The sequence below is a fragment of the Mesoplodon densirostris genome, chromosome 12, assembly GCF_025265405.1.
Source record: "Mesoplodon densirostris isolate mMesDen1 chromosome 12, mMesDen1 primary haplotype, whole genome shotgun sequence".
Classification (NCBI taxonomy): Eukaryota; Metazoa; Chordata; class Mammalia; order Artiodactyla; family Ziphiidae; genus Mesoplodon; species Mesoplodon densirostris.
This window is the reverse complement of record NC_082672.1, coordinates 59,098,936-59,116,276: the sequence shown is the minus strand read 5'-3', so window position 1 is coordinate 59,116,276 and position 17,341 is coordinate 59,098,936. Positions and strand designations below refer to the sequence as shown.

The window sequence follows — 17,341 nt, the reverse complement described above, 5'->3', positions numbered from 1 at the left end:
TTTTAATATTCTTTTCCATTATGGTTTATCACAAGGAAAACTTTTTTTTTGGCTGTGGTGAGTCTTTGTTGCTGTGCGTGGGCTTTCTCTAGTTGTGGCTAGCGGGGGCTACTCTGTTGTGGTGTGCAGGTTTCTCATTGCGGTGGTTTCCCTTGTTGTGGAACACGGGCTCTAAGCATACGGGCTTCAGTAGTTGTGGCACACGGGCTCAGTAGTTGTGGCACACTGGCTCTAGAGTGCAGGTTCAGTAGTTGTGGCGCATGGGCTTAGTTGCTCCACGCTCTGCAGCATGTGGGATCTTCCTGGGACAGGGCTCAAACCCGTGTCCCCTGCATTGGCAGGCGGATTCTTAACCACGTGCCACCAGGGAAGCTCTTCTAAATATATTTTTAAGAAATCCCTTCTATTTCTTAAAAACTCAAAGTTAATTCTAAAGATTTTAGATACAAGTTAATGCATTTTTTTAAACCACTATATCCTAAATCCTACCTAATACCATGCTACTCCATGGCTAAGCTATACTGTAATTTTTGTGGTTGTTTATTTGCTTTCATTGATCAAGGTGGAAGAATCTTTCCATTCAATAACAAATTCTGAATCCTGATTTAGTCATACTATGTTCCACATAAGGAAGCTTTTGAGTTTACCATTTTAAGAGCCATTTCCTTAAGTCCAAGGATCATCACTATTGAACAAGGCTGCAATAAATTAAGGCCTTAGGGGTTACAGAGATGCAGAAGGTCTCCAAGTTCCTTGACCACTTCATTTCTGACTGCCTTCACCCTCCAGACTGCCTCATCCACTTATCCCTACAGTTCCACCTTGCAAAATCACTAATTCAAGTATTCTGATCACAACTTCAAGTTTTGCCAGCTTGCTGCATCAGCCACTCCAATACTCCTTTAGTGCCCAGGCTGACAAGAGGCTGCATCTCAACAAGTGCTTCTATGATCACTGTAGCAGGGAAGGGAGAAAGGGAAGTGGCAAATCGAGTGCTGGTTCTTAAAGTTTCACTTGCAAGTGTATTTTACAGGCCAAAGCAAGTCATATGGCCACATTTAACTTCAAACAGACAAAAGGGGGAGGGGCACGGGGGGGGGTGGTGTACAAAGAGTACAACCTTAACATGTACCCAGAAAGAACAGAATATGTGTGCACAGCCTTAATGACTTACCACACCACCCCTCTAACAGAACCCCGATCCTAGACAAATCCAGTTAACCACTTTCTCCATGAATGCATCCAATCAGGCTGGAGAAAGTCTTGTAAGAAGGGAGATTGGGTCCACTAAATTCATAATCATAACCGCAAACGGATCAAGACACCCCATTATCTACTATACCTTCTAGCCAACTCACTTATATACTCACACAGCCTTCTGAAATCTTTTTCACTCTCCCAAACCTCCAACTCCTCCTCTCCCTACTCCTCCAAATTATCATCTGGTCTTCTACTTGATTGAGAGAAAAGAGATGTCATCAAACAGCAAATCGGATCTTTCTACCCCCCAATTTACAAACTTACCTCCAACTATTTTAACTTGATGTCTTGGAAAGAGATAGGTGTAACTAAGCGAATCCAAGAAAAATGGCCCATGAGAAACTGGTCATATTTTTACACCCCCTGCACAGGTAAACTCTTGATAAAGATGAGCATTAACACATAGCTAATACTGGCAGAATAACCGAAAGAACCAGGTAGCTGACCTAGAATCTATAAAACACCTATGCCTTTTTTCAAAAACACTGACTCATACTTAACTTGGCAATGTAGAGTCAATTTCCAGTGATTTTTCTGACACAGGTACTATGTCTAAACATACAGAGTCATTTTGGATGGTAACCCACTATTTAGCAGTCACTTATCTGTACAGCTTTCTTCTTCAATTCCCCGTTCAGGCAAAAAGAGACAAAATTAAAGTCCGATTATTGGAGCTTCAAATACTGTCTATCATCAATATTGTGTCTGGGGAGTTCCGAGACCACCCTCTCATTTGGAGATTTACTATAAGGACTCACAAAACCCAGCATATAGTTGTATTCATGCCTAACACTTATTACAGCAACGTAGTATGGACGTACAGCTTGATCATAATGAAAAAGACACAGGTGAAGTCTAGAGGAATCCAAGTGCAGGTTTCCTTACCATTCTCTCCCTCCCAAGAGGGGTCACCACACTCTTCCCCCAGTAAGTAAAATCCAGTAATGTCTATGAAATGTTTCTGCTCAGGGAAGCCCATTACAGACTCACTGGTGCAGATTTTTAGGGGGGCTAGAAACTTCTGCATAAACCGTACCCTACAACATAAAACATGTTGTTCCCAGATGCCAAGCAAGGGCTAACCTTTCTAAGGACAGCAGTCTCAGGCATGCTATGTTAAGTGTTTTCAGCACAAATTCTGGCCATTTTTCTCACGTGGTTTCCCAAACAAAACTTTCGTTTTCAACTTCCGCGTTTACCTGTCTTTTCTCTAATGTACGATGTGCAACTGTTTACAAATGTTTAATTTTTTTAAAAGGCCGTGCATACAAAAGCCCATATTCTCAAAAAAGAAAAAAATCTTTTTTTCCCTACCCTTGGGCGATTATTTTCGGCGGGGATGCCGGGGGAGGGGAGACAAAACTCTCTTTTTAGAGGCTCAAAAAGATGACCAGCACTTACAGACTTTTTTGTGCATCGCACTCGGTTCTCAGCACTGAAGAGATACTAACCCACTTCATCCTCCCAACCACCAACCACCTTATGAGATAGGTGACTATTATTTCTCCCATTTTATACTTGAAACTGAGACACACAGTAGTTAGGTGACTTGCAGAAGCCAGGAGCCAGTAAGCTGTGGATGGAGATTTGGACCCAGGCAGTCCACCTCCAGGGTTCCTCATACTACACGATGCTGCCAGACACCCGCGGTAAGACTCGTCCTCTGGTCTCTAACAAAAACATCCCAAGTTTCTGAAGAGAAAATGCGCCGTGAGGATGAGCGCGGAAAGGAGGCCGGAAGGGTGCTGGGTCGCCGCGACCCTGGTCAAGGTGAGGCGGCCCCTCTCCCGCCCCACCTCGCTGGCTCCTCCCGCCGCCGCCCGGACACCCGGCCAGCCCGGCCACGCTCGCGCGGCCCTCGGTGACCGCCTGGAGCCCCCAAGGATCGGGAAGGCGAGGGAGCGTGGGAGGGGCGGGGGGCGTTCTTTCCCAGGCCAGTCAAGCCACAAGGGCCCGGGTTTGCGGAAACGAAGACGGAGAAACTGCGGCAACCCCAGCACCAAGCCCCAACTCACCCTGCCAGGCCCGGCGGCCGCCTCTACAACCGGGAAGAGACTGCGCCTGCGCGCCCGCCCCTCCCGCTGTCAGGGGCGGGGCCTCGTGTGCCCGCCCCCACGTTCGGTGGGAGGGGAATTGGGGCCGCCCCTCGCGTGGCCGCGCACCCGGAGTTGGGCGTGGACAGGGCGGGGCCGGCTCGCGTCGCGCCTGCGTCCTGTAAGAGTGCAGGAATAGGTAGGCCCCGGCTAATCTTAGAAAAATGGTAAGTAGACTGTTAATTGGATCCTGATAGTGGCCTGGAGTTAGCGCAGCTGGGGTGTTCTTGGAGTCAGGATTAAGTCCCATTTGTTGCTGGACAGCGTGCCCGCACAGCCTCCGACTTCTCGCCGTCACATTCTTCTGTGCAATAAAATCACATCAGACATCATATATTTTCTTGTTTTTTCTCATTATTGTCGTCTTACTTGTCGTTCTCACTTTTTAAAATTTTTTTTAAATTTATTTTTATTTATTTATTTTGGCTGCATTGGGTCTTCGTTGCTGCGCTCCGGCTTTCTCTAGTTGTGGCGAGCGGGGACTACTCTTCCTTGTGGTGCACGGGCTTCTCATTGCGGTGGCTTCTCTTTGTTGCGGAGCTCGGGCTCTAGAGCACAGGCTCAGTAGTTGTGGCACACGGGCTTAGTTGTTCCCCGTCATGTGGGATCTTCCCGGACCAGGGCTTGAGCCTGTGTCCCCTGCATTGGCAGGTGGATTCTTAACCACTGCACCACCAGGGAATTCCTTCACTTCTTTATTAGAAAATTTCTTGACCTATACCTAGACCTCTTCGAAGCTCGATTACCCGTTAAAGTGGTTTGCACTTTGCATATGTTTAGTAATTGGTTGAAAAATACTTTGTTTGAATGATATTGCAGACATAACACTAGTTACAGATAAACTCTACGATTCTTGTAATCTTTCACAGTTCTTCAGCCAGGGGACAGGTGTGGCCTTATGGAAAGAGCCTTGGATTCCTATTTGATGGATTCTTCAAAGGAAGGAAATTATTATTATTATTATTTTTTATTAGTTTCTGCTTTATAACAAAGTGAATCAGTCATACATATACATCTGTTCCCACATCCCAGGAAATTATTTTTAAAGAGTACCTAGTAAGTATGTTTTTAGTGCTATTGCAAAGACCTTATGACAAAACATCAAATAGAAATATAAATGTGCTTAAGGTCAGCTCTGTATACATTTCAAATAATGTTAAGTATCTTAATTTTACCGTCATTGTTCTGTCTGAAAATGTATGGAATACTTTGCTAAGCTATACATATATTAAGTTTTTAGCATGTATTTTAAAAGATACATTCTTTATTATAAAAGTAATATATGAAAGTTTCACATAAAGTTCCTCACCTTTTCCTCCTTCCCTCATTCCCATTTGCTTTCCTCAGAGGTAACATTTCCTCTCCTCTATTTTCTGTTTCTTGTGTATAGTTTCAGGAATTGTCTTTGCACATACAATATGCCTTTGTACTACATTTTTATATGATTACCATTTGTTAAAAGAGAACACAGTCAGGTTAGATTACGGTCTATTTTCTATTCTACAACTTGATTTTTTTTTTCACTTGATCGTATATCTTGGACATATCTCCACACCAGCCTCATTCTTTTTACTTGTTGCTCAGAACTCCAGTGAATGGATGTATCATTTTTTCCCAATCAGTTCCCTGTTAGTGTACATTTATCTTTGCCTACTTGTGCAGATATTTTAAGTAGATAAACTATTAGCGGTGAAAATGCTGAGTCAGCAGATGCTCAAGGGCTTCCCTGGTGGCACAGTGGTTAAGAATCCCCCTGCCAATGCAGGGAACACGGATTCGAGCCCTGGTCCGGGAAGATCCCATATGCCGCGTAGCAACTAAGCCCGTGCGCCACAACTACTGAGTCCGTGTGCCACAACTGCTGAGCCTGCACTCTAGAGCCCGTGAGCCACAACTGCTGAAGCCCACGCGCCTAGAACCCGTGCTCTGCAACAAGAGAAGCCACCGCAATGAGAGCCCACGCAACGCAACGAACAGTAGTCCCCACTCGCCACAACTAGAGAAAGCCCGCGCACAGCAACGAAGACCCAACACAGCCAAAAATAAATAAATTAAATTAATTAATTAAAAAAAAAGATGTTCAAGTTTTGATAAACTTTTGGAAAAAACGTTGCATGAAAGGCAATACATTTCCTAATTCTTCATTTGATCTGTCTAAAATCTGGGGGCTTGATGTGGATTTAGAAAGAAATGGGAAAAATCTCAAGTCTCTTAAAAATCCTCTCCTTTCCAATTGTCTTTCACTTGTATTGTGGTGAAAAATAAAATGAGTTGTTTGAGAATTAATGACTCATATCAACTCAGCACCAGTAGACCTTTCCCAGAAAACATTACATTATTTCTCTGCCTTTCATTCCACTTCAAGCCTTACTTCCCTCGGCCACACTGACTCTGAAGGAAGAACTTGGACATTTGTCCAAGGAGCAACGATCAGTGCTCCTGTTTGACAAGATCTTTTTGCTCTAAGCCCTCTTAAATAAACCAAGTTTGGCACTGTGCTAGTTATAGGAGGACGTATTCATCTTTTCAGAAAAAGAAATCCTACAGAAAAATATTTCTCAAATAATCAGTCATGAACACTTGAAAAGAATTGTTCAGTAATATGTGCTCTTGCAAAAGTGTAAATTAGATTAAATGTGATTCATTGAGGCCAAGTACATTGTTTCCATATCTGTGTCCATACTACCCGTGGTTTATGATGTGGATACCACAGAGAGTACATGAATCTACAATATTTAATGACATCTTAGTTCAAAGTCAATCCACAAAGTGGATTACACAGAGACCATGGTTAAACTTCAAATGACTTGGAAAACATAACTGTAAATGTTGTCATTGGTATAGAAATCTGAAGTCGTTTTATTAATTATTAAATTATTGAAAGCTGAATAATTTAAAAGTGCATGCTTGATGAAATTATCCCTTGAACACATTCTTTAATAATGCCATTTGGAAACTAATTTTTAAAAATTTCACTGTGAATCCATTTGCAGTTAAATATGGCTTTCATTCTCCTTGGGAACCAAATTGAGAATAAATTAAAAATAAGGTAATGAACCAAGTTGAGAATAAAGTAAAAACAAGGTAATAAGAAACTTTATATGCTGTAGGCTGAATATGCTCCCTCCACAACCACACACCAAGGTGTTCTAATTCCTGGAACCTATGAATATGTTACCTTACATGGCAAAAGGATTTTGTGCATATGATTAAATCAGGATTATCCCAGTGGTCCCGGTGTAATCACAAAGGTCCTTATGAAAGGGAGGCAGAAGGGTGAGAGGAAGAGAACAGGGTGTGACAGCACAAGCAGAGGTTGGAATTGGAGATCTGAAGGTGCCAAACTGTTGGCTTTGAAGATGGGGAAACGGACCAATAGCCAAGGAATGCAGGCAGCCTCTCCTAGATGGAAAAGGTAAGTACAGAAATTCTCCCCTACAGCCTTCAGAAGGAACACAGGCTTGCTGACACCTTAATTTTAGCCTAGTGACTTCTGACCTTCAATACTGTACATAATAAATTTGTGTTGTTTTAAGTCAATAAGTTTGTGGTATAGTAGCAATTGGAAACTAACACATTTTATAAATTAGTTGGACCTGACCGAGTTATCATCAAATATAGTCACATATCATCATGTTGTGGGGAAAAGATGGCAGCATGAGATTATCTTAATACTGACATCAGTTGAACCAGCTATGGGAGTGAAGAGCAATTCTTAGAAAAGCGCACATGTGCTTTGCTTTAATTCAATGCATGAGAATCCTGTTATGAAGTAAATTGGAGAAATGTATTTACTTTATATATTTAAATATTATCTTTGTTATATTCTCTTTCCACTTTTAAATTTTGTCTCTCCTTAAAAAAATAATAATCATAAACAAAAAAGCAAACCCAACCCTTAGTTTCTTACCAGGCAATTTTAAGTTTTACAGCAGGGCACGTTTCCCTCCGCGATTACTCCTAGTGGCACTACCCGGTTCGGCCGGAGCCTGGCTGGAGGGCGCTCGAGAGCCCGGCGCGGTTCGCCGGGCGGCGGGAGGAGGAGGAGGACCAGGAGTAGGAAGTGGTTAGTAGCCACGAGGTTCGATCCGGAGATGAGGCTGCTGCGACTATTGCACTTGAGTTGGCTCCAGGCGATCCTCGGGTCCGCAGAAGTTGCGCTCTGGGGTGAGCTCGGGGTCCCCGGGGAAAGGGAGAACGCCTAACCTCGGGCCCCTGGGAAGGGATGGCGTTGGTGAGGTTGATCGCTTCTTTTTGAAAGGCTTCCAGTTAAAAGTAAGACCCGGGGTTTCCCTGGTGGCGCAGTGGTTGAGAGTCCGCCTGCCGATGCAGGGGACGGCGGGTTCGTGCCCCGGTCTGGGAAGATCCCACATGCCGCGGAGCGGCTACGCCCGTGAGCCATGGCCGCTGAGCCTGCGCGTCCGGAGCCTGTGCTCCGCAACGGGAGAGGCCACAACAGTGGGAGGCCCGCGTACCAGGAAAAAAAAAAAAAAAAAAAAAAAAGTTAGACCCAGTACACTTGGCACCTGGAAATGTAACACCTTGTTCCTTCAGATTCTGGGCTACTGGGGTTGCTCTCGGGGTACGCACGGAGAGGGGCAAACATTGCTCCAGGGAGCTCGCGTGGGAAGGCAGTTATAAAGGTATGGGTGCTTGACTGAGCAATGAAGGTCAGTTCGCGACTCAGAGAAGTGATCTCAGTCGCCAGTTCCTGCCCGGAAGAGTCGCAATGAGCCCACTCTTGCGAGTTATACTTGTGACCCACTAGAGGGCAGCACTCATGGGCTGATGAAACCTACAGTTACCACGTTAGGGCTGTAATAGTACCACCCCTAATTTTGCAGCTGGCGAAACAGAAGCCAGAGAAGCGAAGGTGGTCAGTGGAGGAGGTGGGTCTAGAACCCAGAGCAGGCCTCCAGTCCCTTCTCTTTGCTTTACGTGCTGCCTCTCCTTTAGCAACAACCTTTGTGGATAAAGATACAGGGGCCCCAGCGTAACACTTTCTGCCCCGCCCCCGCCCCAGTTATTCCATTTTAACTCTTGGTACAGCCTTTGTAGTTGAAGAGGTGTCATTCCTGCAAATTCTGTTATTTGGTTTTACCTTTAATCAGCAATCATTTATTGAGCTCCTAATCTGCCAGACGTCCTGCTGGGGATACAGTTTACTTCACCATTTTGGGGTTAGACACACACAAACCATCACCACACACAGCCCAGTCGAATGAGACTGCAATGGAAAGGACTGAGTTGGAGAAGGTGTTAGAGAAAAGGTGCCTGTTTCATTTAAAAAATTCTACTTGTAATACATGATTATATTCTCATTATATTAAAACAAACAATAAAGCACAGCATGAGTCCCCTTTATGCACTCTCCCCAGATATGAGTATACATAAATATATGTACACATGAAAATACTACGTATGTTTATATAATAGATTAGCATATATATGAATATCTATAGTATCTATCTCTCTGTATATATACTATATACCATAGATATATATATACTATATACTATAGATATCTATATATAATGTGATCTACACTGTGCTTGCTTTTCTGTAATTTTTTTCCCACCTAGGTATTCAGAAGCTTTCTATGGCAGCACATATAAGTCTTTTAACTACTGCATATATCCCCTACTATGAATTACCACAGTTTATTTAACTAGTCCCTTATTGATGGATATTTTGGTTTCCAATTTTTTTGCTATTATAAAAAGTTCTCAATAATTATCATTGTACATGCTTTTTTGTGCATATGTACAAGCATTTTACAAGAATAGATACCTAGAAGTGGAATTGTTGTATCAAAGGGGACGTGACAAGTGACATTTAACAGGGTCATAAAGGAGACTTAGAGTGCCAGGTAGAGATGAGAGAGAAAGGTATTCCCTTCAGAGGGAACAATGTCCATAAATCATGAAGGAAATGTGAAAATAGATATTTATTGTGCACTGTATAGAGTATTTAAACCTCACAGCAACTCTAAAAGGTTAAATAATATTATTCGATTTTACAAATAAGAAGCTAAGTACCAGAGAGTTTAAGTAATCTGCCCAGGGTCACAGAGCCAAGTGGGCAAGCCAGGATTTGAGCCTAGGTTTATCTGACTCTAAAATCCCTGCTCTTTCCACTATAAAAATGAGATTAGAGCACATGTATACTTTTTTTAAAAAATTAATTTATTTATTTATTTTTGGCTGTGTTGGGTCTTCGTTTCTATGCGAGGGCTTTCTCTAGTTGCAGTGAGCGGGGGCCACTCTTCATCGCGCTGCGTGGGCCTCTCACTATCGCGGCCTCTCTTGTTGTGGAGCACAGGCTCCAGACGCGCAGGCTCAGTAGTCGTGGCTCACGGGCCAAGTTGCTCCACAGCATGTGGGATCTTCCCAGACCAGGGCTTGAACCAGGGCTTGTCCCCTGCATTAGCAGGCAGATTCTCAACCACTGCGCCACCAGGGAAGCCCACATGTATACTTTTGATGTGGCTGGAGGGTAGGATAATTGGGGCAGAGAAGGAACGAGGAGGAGGTTTGGTAAGTTATATTGGTAAGGGGGGGGGGTTGAAGGACAATATAGAACATACTAAGAAGCTTGGACTGTGAATCCTGTAATGTAGGCTGTAGGGAGTAACCAGGTGAGGTTGGATTTACCAGTGTGGAAACAGCAAAATTGGAGTTTATTCAAAGTTTAAGCCCAAAAAGTGAAAATTAGGTATAGCGTGTATTACTCTTGAAAATCCCTCAAGAGAACCACACATCATCTCTCAGGGATCCCTAACAGCCAGTTTTTCTTCACTGTAGGAGCAGTTCACTGTTTCTTTGGTTGAGCATCAGATGAAGTGGTTAATTTACAAGTGGAGGCCATGTTGTACAAAAACACACACACACTACAGCTTTAAATAATTAGTGTGGAGTACAGACTCATACCGTGAGAGGCTTGGGGGAGCTGAGACTCATCAAGGGACCATGCTTGGAACTTCCCTGGTGGTCCAGTGGCTAAGACTCTGCGCTCCCAGTGCAGGGGGCCTGGGTTTGATCCCTGGTCAGGGAACTAGATCCCACATACTGCAACTAAAGATCCCGCATGCTGTAACGAAGATCCCACGTGCCGCAACTAAAAAAAGATTCTGCATGCCGCAGTGAAGATCCCGCAGGCGGCAATGAAGATTCTGCCTGCCACAACTAAGACCCGGTGCAGCCAAATAAATAAATATATTTTTTAAAAAGGGACCATGCTTGCTTCAGGCTTTTGCTTACCAAGTGGAAAGGCAGGAAATCCAGTCTTACTGATTACTCTTCCTGTTCCCCACACCTCCTCCCCACCCCACTCCTTGCTGAATCAGAGAAAGTTAAACGTCAGTTTAATATGACTCTACTATACAAGAAAAACTTAGATTAGGGTAAGATTTACAAACTACTTGCAAAATCCAGTTACCAAATGTTGAATGTGTATTTATAAACTCTCCCCCCAATTAAAGGGCTTGGAGAGAGTAGAATATTGGAGGTGGCCCAAGACCAGCCATAAGTATGCAGGGCAGGAGGATAGGGCTGCATCTTACTGTTCAGTCAGGCTGTATGCAAAATATATACATTGATTATACAGTTTAGTAAAGTCAAAAGATCAATATGGTTAGCTGACTGGAACAATGGGGAAAATTCCTTTGACCTACCCTTTCCAGATATTAATAGAGATGTCATTTTGAAAGTACTTAAGTTATTTTATTCTTTCCAGGTTTGAAGTCAATAAAAGGAAGCTGCAACAATTTTTGTACTGCTGTTTGTAAAGATGTCACTTATATGGAACTTAAAAACCTCTTGAAGTCCAAAAAAATTATGTTGATTGATGTTAGAGAACCATGGGAAATTCTTGAGTATGGAAAAATCCCCGGGTCTGTCAATATACCATGTAAGTGACATGTGTCTGAACTGATTCATTAGAAATACATATCCGGTAACTGACTGTATCTAAAATTTAACTGAAACTCTTAACATTCTCTTTCAGTGGATAACGTAGATGAAGCTCTACAGATGAACCCAAAAGACTTCAAAGAGAAGTACAATGAAGTAAAGCCATCCAAATCTGACAGTCTAGTGTTTTCTTGTTTAGCTGGAGTGAGAAGCAAGAAGGCTATGGACACAGCAATATCTCTGGGCTTTAACAGGTGTGTAGATGAAGGATAAAAATGGGTTTAAGAGTATGTATTGCAGTATTTCATGGGTATATTTTTATTGGCCTACTGAAGAATTTCTTATAATTACTATGTTAGCAATGACAGGATAGACTATAGACTCTGATAGACTAAGAGTCTCTACTTTTCATCCATCTTTCAAATAGGCTCAAAGTCTAAACAGCATGGTGAGAAGCCATTGCACCTCTGAATCTCTAAATTTATCTCTAAAGTTCCTATGAACCTTGTGCTGTAAAGCAGGAGAACTAATTATTTGATGTATGTTTTTAGTGCTCAACACTATGCTGGAGGATGGAAGGAATGGGCAACCTATGAATTTTCGGAGAAGAAACAAGGAAATTGAATTTTGGAATACAAGCTGGCCCTTTCCTTGTGTACGTGCAGCCTATGATAGTGGAATAAGCGAAAGAATCAAAATGTAGCCCTGGGACCACTGGTTAATGGGAAGGGGATTTTGTGTAAGTCAACTATTTGTTGAATCTTTTTCTCACCTATAAATTGGGAATACCACTTCCCCCTGCCTATTTCCAAAGGCTAATGAGGCTTGCTGTAATGTATGTGACTTGCCATGGAAACATAAGGGTTGGGATTCTAAAAATTAATTTTTAAATAGTTTAGTATAGTTCAATAGTATTCCAAAAGACCTGGTTACTTGTATTACCTAATCATAATGTGTGACCACTTCTGTTAATATAGTGTCTATACTCTTCAAAGAGGCTATGAACTAGACCAGTCAATTAAGACTTAACCTTAAAACACCAAGAATCTGGGGTGCAGAAAAGTAGGTGAAATATGAACAATGAAAATACAACATTAGCAATATCCAAAGACTTATGGCACTGTGACCAGCGTGGTAGTGATATAATTTGCAGTTTAAAAAAGTAATATGATCTATGGGGAAAGTAATCAGAACAGTGGTTGCTTCTGTTGAAGGAAGGAAATTAACAGGAAAATCAAGGAGGAAACTGTCTAGGGTGGTGGAAGTGCTCTATATCTTGATTGAGGTGTTGGTACTTAGGTATATACATTTACCAAAACTCACTGAACATTTTAAAACTATACATTATCTGTAATTACATCTCAATTAAAAATAATGAAAATAGAAAAAAAGTTTAAATGGAAATGACTCCCACTAGCATATTTCTTTGGAATGTTAAGTCCTACACTTGTTAGTACACTAGTGCACTGGTGAGTGGTAAAACCAATTTGTGCTTTCTTCCATCCATGTCTCTTCGGACCCATCTGTTTTTACTCTCTTTTATATAGTCATTCAGAACATGTAAGGCCTGGCAAGTAAACTATAAGGACTTGGTTTTGTCCTAAATGACTTATTAAGCCATTGGAGAATCTGTGGTAGGTATGTGATATTATCACCTTGAACTTCTATTTCTGATATGTCAGTCTAGTTTCTAGCAAACTCCCTACAAGAACTAGAAAAGCTGGAAAATACACATAATACAGACACAGACACAGACACACACACACACACAGACACACACACACACACACACACACACACACACACACTCAATGTTGGTTCATCCTCTACAGCTTTCCTTCTCCCAGGATCGTGACTCTTCAAATCCTCGCTGCCTTCGTAATTCTTTGATGCCTTTAAACAAATTTTACTTATATATTTATATAAACAAATGTTACTAGGGCATATATATTAAGGAAGTGAGGATCCGAAGAGCCACAAGCTCACAGAGAAGAAAAGCTATAGAGAGTGAACCACCACTGAAGTACTGGGCCCAACCAGGAACAGGTAAATACACCAGGGTATAGAGTCTGGGGAAACACACCAGGCTTTTCCAGAAAGACAAAAAAGATTCTAAAAGAAAGGAAATACTAAAGAACACAACATTATCTATGTATATGTAATATATACTGAATATGAGTTTAACAAAAATTATGCAATTAAATTGGGAGGATGATGGGAGTATAAGTCCCAGGATAGAACAAGTTTGGGGGTGGGGAGGGGGTGGGAGCTGGAAGTGGAGAACAGGAGGTGTGTGAGAAGGTAAAATCTTCATCTTCCAGAGTAGGAAGTTAAGAGATAATATTTACAAGTGAAAACAAAAAAAAAAGCAAAAGCAAAAAAAGGGAAACTGCAGGGTAAACAGAGGAGGAGTATAGTAAAGTGTTTAAGAGCCTGGGACCTGCAGCCCAGATGCCCAGGTTTTAATAAGATATTAATCCAAGCTTTTGTCACTTACTTGTGACTGGGTAAGTTACTTAACCTTCTGTTCCTGAGTTTCCTCATCTCTGAAATGATTGTTCTGAGAATTAAATGACTTCATAATGTAGAGAGCTTGGAATATACTTGTCACATAATAAGTGCTCAATAAATGCTATAGTTATAAGCTTGTTACTTGGAAGTGTGTAAGTAACACAACAGCAGAGAAATGACTAAAAGTTGCTCTGGGGAGCAGGAATAAGAAGCAGGGAAAATGGGACTGGGACCTAACATCTTCCTTATGTCTTATAGCAACACTGTCCAAAAGAATTATGATGCAAGCCATTATGTGATTTTTAGGTTTCTTATACTTAAGTAAAATAGGTGAAATTAATTTTAATAGTGTTTTATTTAGTCCTATATATCTAAAAAATCATCATTTAAAACATGTAATCAATATAAACAAATTAGATATTTTACATTCTTTTGTTTTGTACCAAGTATTGAAATCCAATGTGTGTTTTTACATTTATAGCACATTTCAATTCAGACTAGCCACATTTTTAGTGTTCAGTAGCCACGGGTGGCTAGTGGCCATCTCATTGTCAGTGCAGCCTATGATAATATTTGATGTTTAGAAAGAACACACATCATCAATGGCTACTAAATCAAAGAAAGAGACAACCAGCCATTATATGCCTCCTGATACGAGATACTTTATACAGTAGTCTATAATGGAAAAAAAAAATTGAGCCTGAACCTGATCAAGCTTTTGCATTCAATTACCAATTAATAGAAATACAGAGAAGAAAAGAACATGTTAAGTAGCACCTTAAGGATACACTCAGCAAAATACATATGGTGGGAAATTCTTAGTGGACAAGCAAACCAAAATGGGGAATTTTTAAAATGAAATAAAGGAGAAATCCATGAATTTTAAAAGATTTAAAGGATTTATCAATGAATTGCATGTGTGGTCTTTATCTAGATCCTAAGTAGAATTATTTAATAATATTTATGATATTAATGAGATAACTGAAAATGTAAACACTGGATATTTGGTATTACAAAATTATTTTGACTAACTCTTTTGGGTACAGTAAGACTTCTTTGGGGTTTTTTGCGGGTTTTGGTTTTGTTTCGTTTTTTAAAGAGCCATTATCTCTTAGGATTACACACTGAAATAATTATGGACAAAATGATATCTTGTATTTGCTTCAAAATAATATGCATGTTGGAGGAAGTGGTGGGAGTTTAGATGAAATGAAATTGGCCATGTGGCAATAATTATTAAAGTTGAGTGATAGGTATATGGAGGTTCATTACAATATTTTATCTACTCTTGTATATGTTGTGTTAAATTTTCTACTTAAATAAAAGGTTGAAAATAAAACTACTAGGCATATGTATTTTCAAAATAAAAATTTTTTAGAAATATAGGTAAGCTTAAAGGAAAAATTAGGGTTAAGTCAATGATTATAATATATAATCACTCTGCCCTTCCAACCCAAGCCCAATCTTAATTCCTTCAGACCTGAGGAGAGCTTTTTTTTCTTATTTCATAAGCCTAGGAGACCTACTTCTGTCATCGGTACTGACTTTATAATCTCTCTTTCCAGCTTATGTGATACTATCCACAAGGAAGCAGAACTCTAAAAGTCTGGTTATAAACCATTTGAAATTAATTACCCACTTGATAAACTATGAAGGCTTTAATACTTATCCAAAGGAAGAAAGAATCAGAAGACAACATAAGACAGATTCAAAAAGATTAATTCAAGACATTAGTCAATATAGCTGGAGAATTTACTTTTATTCTTGCAGTTTTATACTAGGAAGTCAACATTTAATAATCCATTGTTCACAACTGATTTATAAAAAATTTTAATCCTTAAATTGTACATCAATATCCTATGATTCCAAATCTTATTTATCACTCTCCTTCAAGTCTGAAGAAAATGATCACATAATTTATTAACTTCCACAGACAGCACAGTCCCACTGATATAACATTTAGTCTGAAGTCCTACACTCATATGAGAATTAAGAATAGCCAGTATCAAACTGGTCTGCAACCTGATTGTGTTCCTGGCTCAGGATACCTGTAGTAAATTTGTAAGTCCACACTAAGACACAAAAATAAACTAGGGTGTGTATGTCATATAAAAAACTTTTCACAGTAGAGTAAAAATAACATTAAAATGTTACCAAATTTCAATCATATTACGGTGTTTTATCCAATTAGCTTTCAAAATGCCTGATTAACTGAATTAAATGCAAATAACTGTATAGGATTTTTTTTATGTTTGCCCAGCATTTCAAAATGGTTATGGAATATAACTTTTAAAATGTCAAAATATGCTATACATATTGCACTTTTCTGCTAGGCTGGGCGAGTATCCTCCATGGCAAGATACCAAAACTATTGAATAAAATACGCTTTAAAAATCAATAGGTACTTGATTAATTTCCCTGAAATTATCATCATTATCAAAACCTTCCAGGATTTTGTAAGATTTGATTCCTTAAATACAGTTTCAAAGTTTAACTTAAGGAGGGAAAAAAAAAAACCCTCATATATTTGACTTTTTATTTCCTGTTTTGGTCGCTCAATGACCAAAGAGAATTTTAAACAAATTATGCTTCATCTTTCCTGTCTTAATAAAAAGCAATAATTTCTATTATCCAAATTAAGAAAAATTATACTAATCAAAAGCTATTAACTTTCAAATGTCTATGTATTTCTGTCTGTAGGTCCCCTTAGAACCTTTCCAAACTTTCATAAACAATAGATTTTAATCAATCATGTACTAGAATCAAATTCAGTAAGGAAAAACTTATTTTGCAAAAATAAAATCACTTCCCAACATGCTTGACAGAAACAAGCTATTCATTTTCATTTGTGTTCCATTGAAGACATTATAGAAATCTGTCCAATGGTTTATTTCCAACTGGTCCACTACAGAATTCTTCGGAATGTTTTAAGATTGGCTGTAGCTAGAGTTCTGACTTCCATTTGGACCCTGCTCTCCTTCACTGTTCAAGTGGGGAAGAAAGAGATTTTACACCAATTAAAAGACTCGTTTTCAACACCCTGATAAACCTACTAATTTTTAAAGTTATTCCGTGTTACAACTCTACAAAACAAAGACGTTCCCAATTATAAGACACGGATGTGGAAAAATTAAAATCCAGAAGACTAACATTTGATTTTATGTTTTTATTCTTATGTAACTTAGTGCCCTCACACATAACAAGCATTCTGGAAGTTAGTGTCCATTACACTCAAAAATTTAAATTAGGGTATGGGGTTTTGTTGTCATTACAGGTATCACTCAACATAGAGATTAGAGCTTCTTCTAGACAAATTTCCTATAAAATTAAATAGAAAATCTTATTCCTACTAATTATGAAAATCAAGAAGTGTTCTTCCGGGCTTCCCTGGTGGCGCAGTGGTTGAGAGTCCGCCTGCCGATGCAGGGGACACGGGTTCGTGCCCCGGTCTGGGAAGATCCCACATGCTGCAGAGCAGCTAGGCCCGTGAGCCATGGCCACTGAGCCTGCGCGTCCGGAGCCTGTGCTCCACAACGGGAGAGGCCACAACAGTGAGAGGCCCGCGTA

General features: G+C 40.3%; 3 protein-coding genes across 9 annotated transcripts in view; 1 reads left to right on the top strand and 2 right to left on the bottom strand.

Moving 5' to 3' along the window:
• USP45 (ubiquitin specific peptidase 45) overlaps positions 1–7,607 on the bottom strand; it is a 69,747-nt gene extending 62,140 nt beyond the window's left edge. For 2 of the 7 annotated variants that reach the window (XM_060115175.1, XM_060115177.1), the window contains exon 1: positions 7,264–7,606. The gene's annotated coding sequence lies outside the window, so the exon portion shown is untranslated. Of the gene's footprint in view, positions 1–1,370; positions 1,391–2,795; positions 2,816–3,275; positions 3,311–7,263 lie in introns of those variants that run through there. The other 5 variants (XM_060115176.1, XM_060115170.1, XM_060115171.1 and 2 more) reach the window with 5 other exon arrangements.
• Positions 7,371–16,172, top strand: TSTD3 (thiosulfate sulfurtransferase like domain containing 3). Its single transcript, XM_060115180.1, has 4 exons — positions 7,371–7,520; positions 11,088–11,261; positions 11,358–11,517; positions 11,815–16,172. Exons 1-4 carry the CDS (start codon positions 7,448–7,450, stop codon positions 11,885–11,887), a joined length of 480 nt encoding a protein of 159 aa, XP_059971163.1. The 5' UTR covers positions 7,371–7,447; the 3' UTR covers positions 11,888–16,172.
• CCNC (cyclin C) overlaps positions 15,521–17,341 on the bottom strand; it is a 26,150-nt gene continuing 24,329 nt past the window's right edge. Inside the window, exon 12 of the mRNA XM_060115178.1 lies at positions 15,521–16,756. Within this exon, the coding sequence (XP_059971161.1) occupies positions 16,702–16,756 (55 nt within the window). The 3' untranslated portion in view covers positions 15,521–16,701. The remainder of the gene's footprint in view (positions 16,757–17,341) is intronic.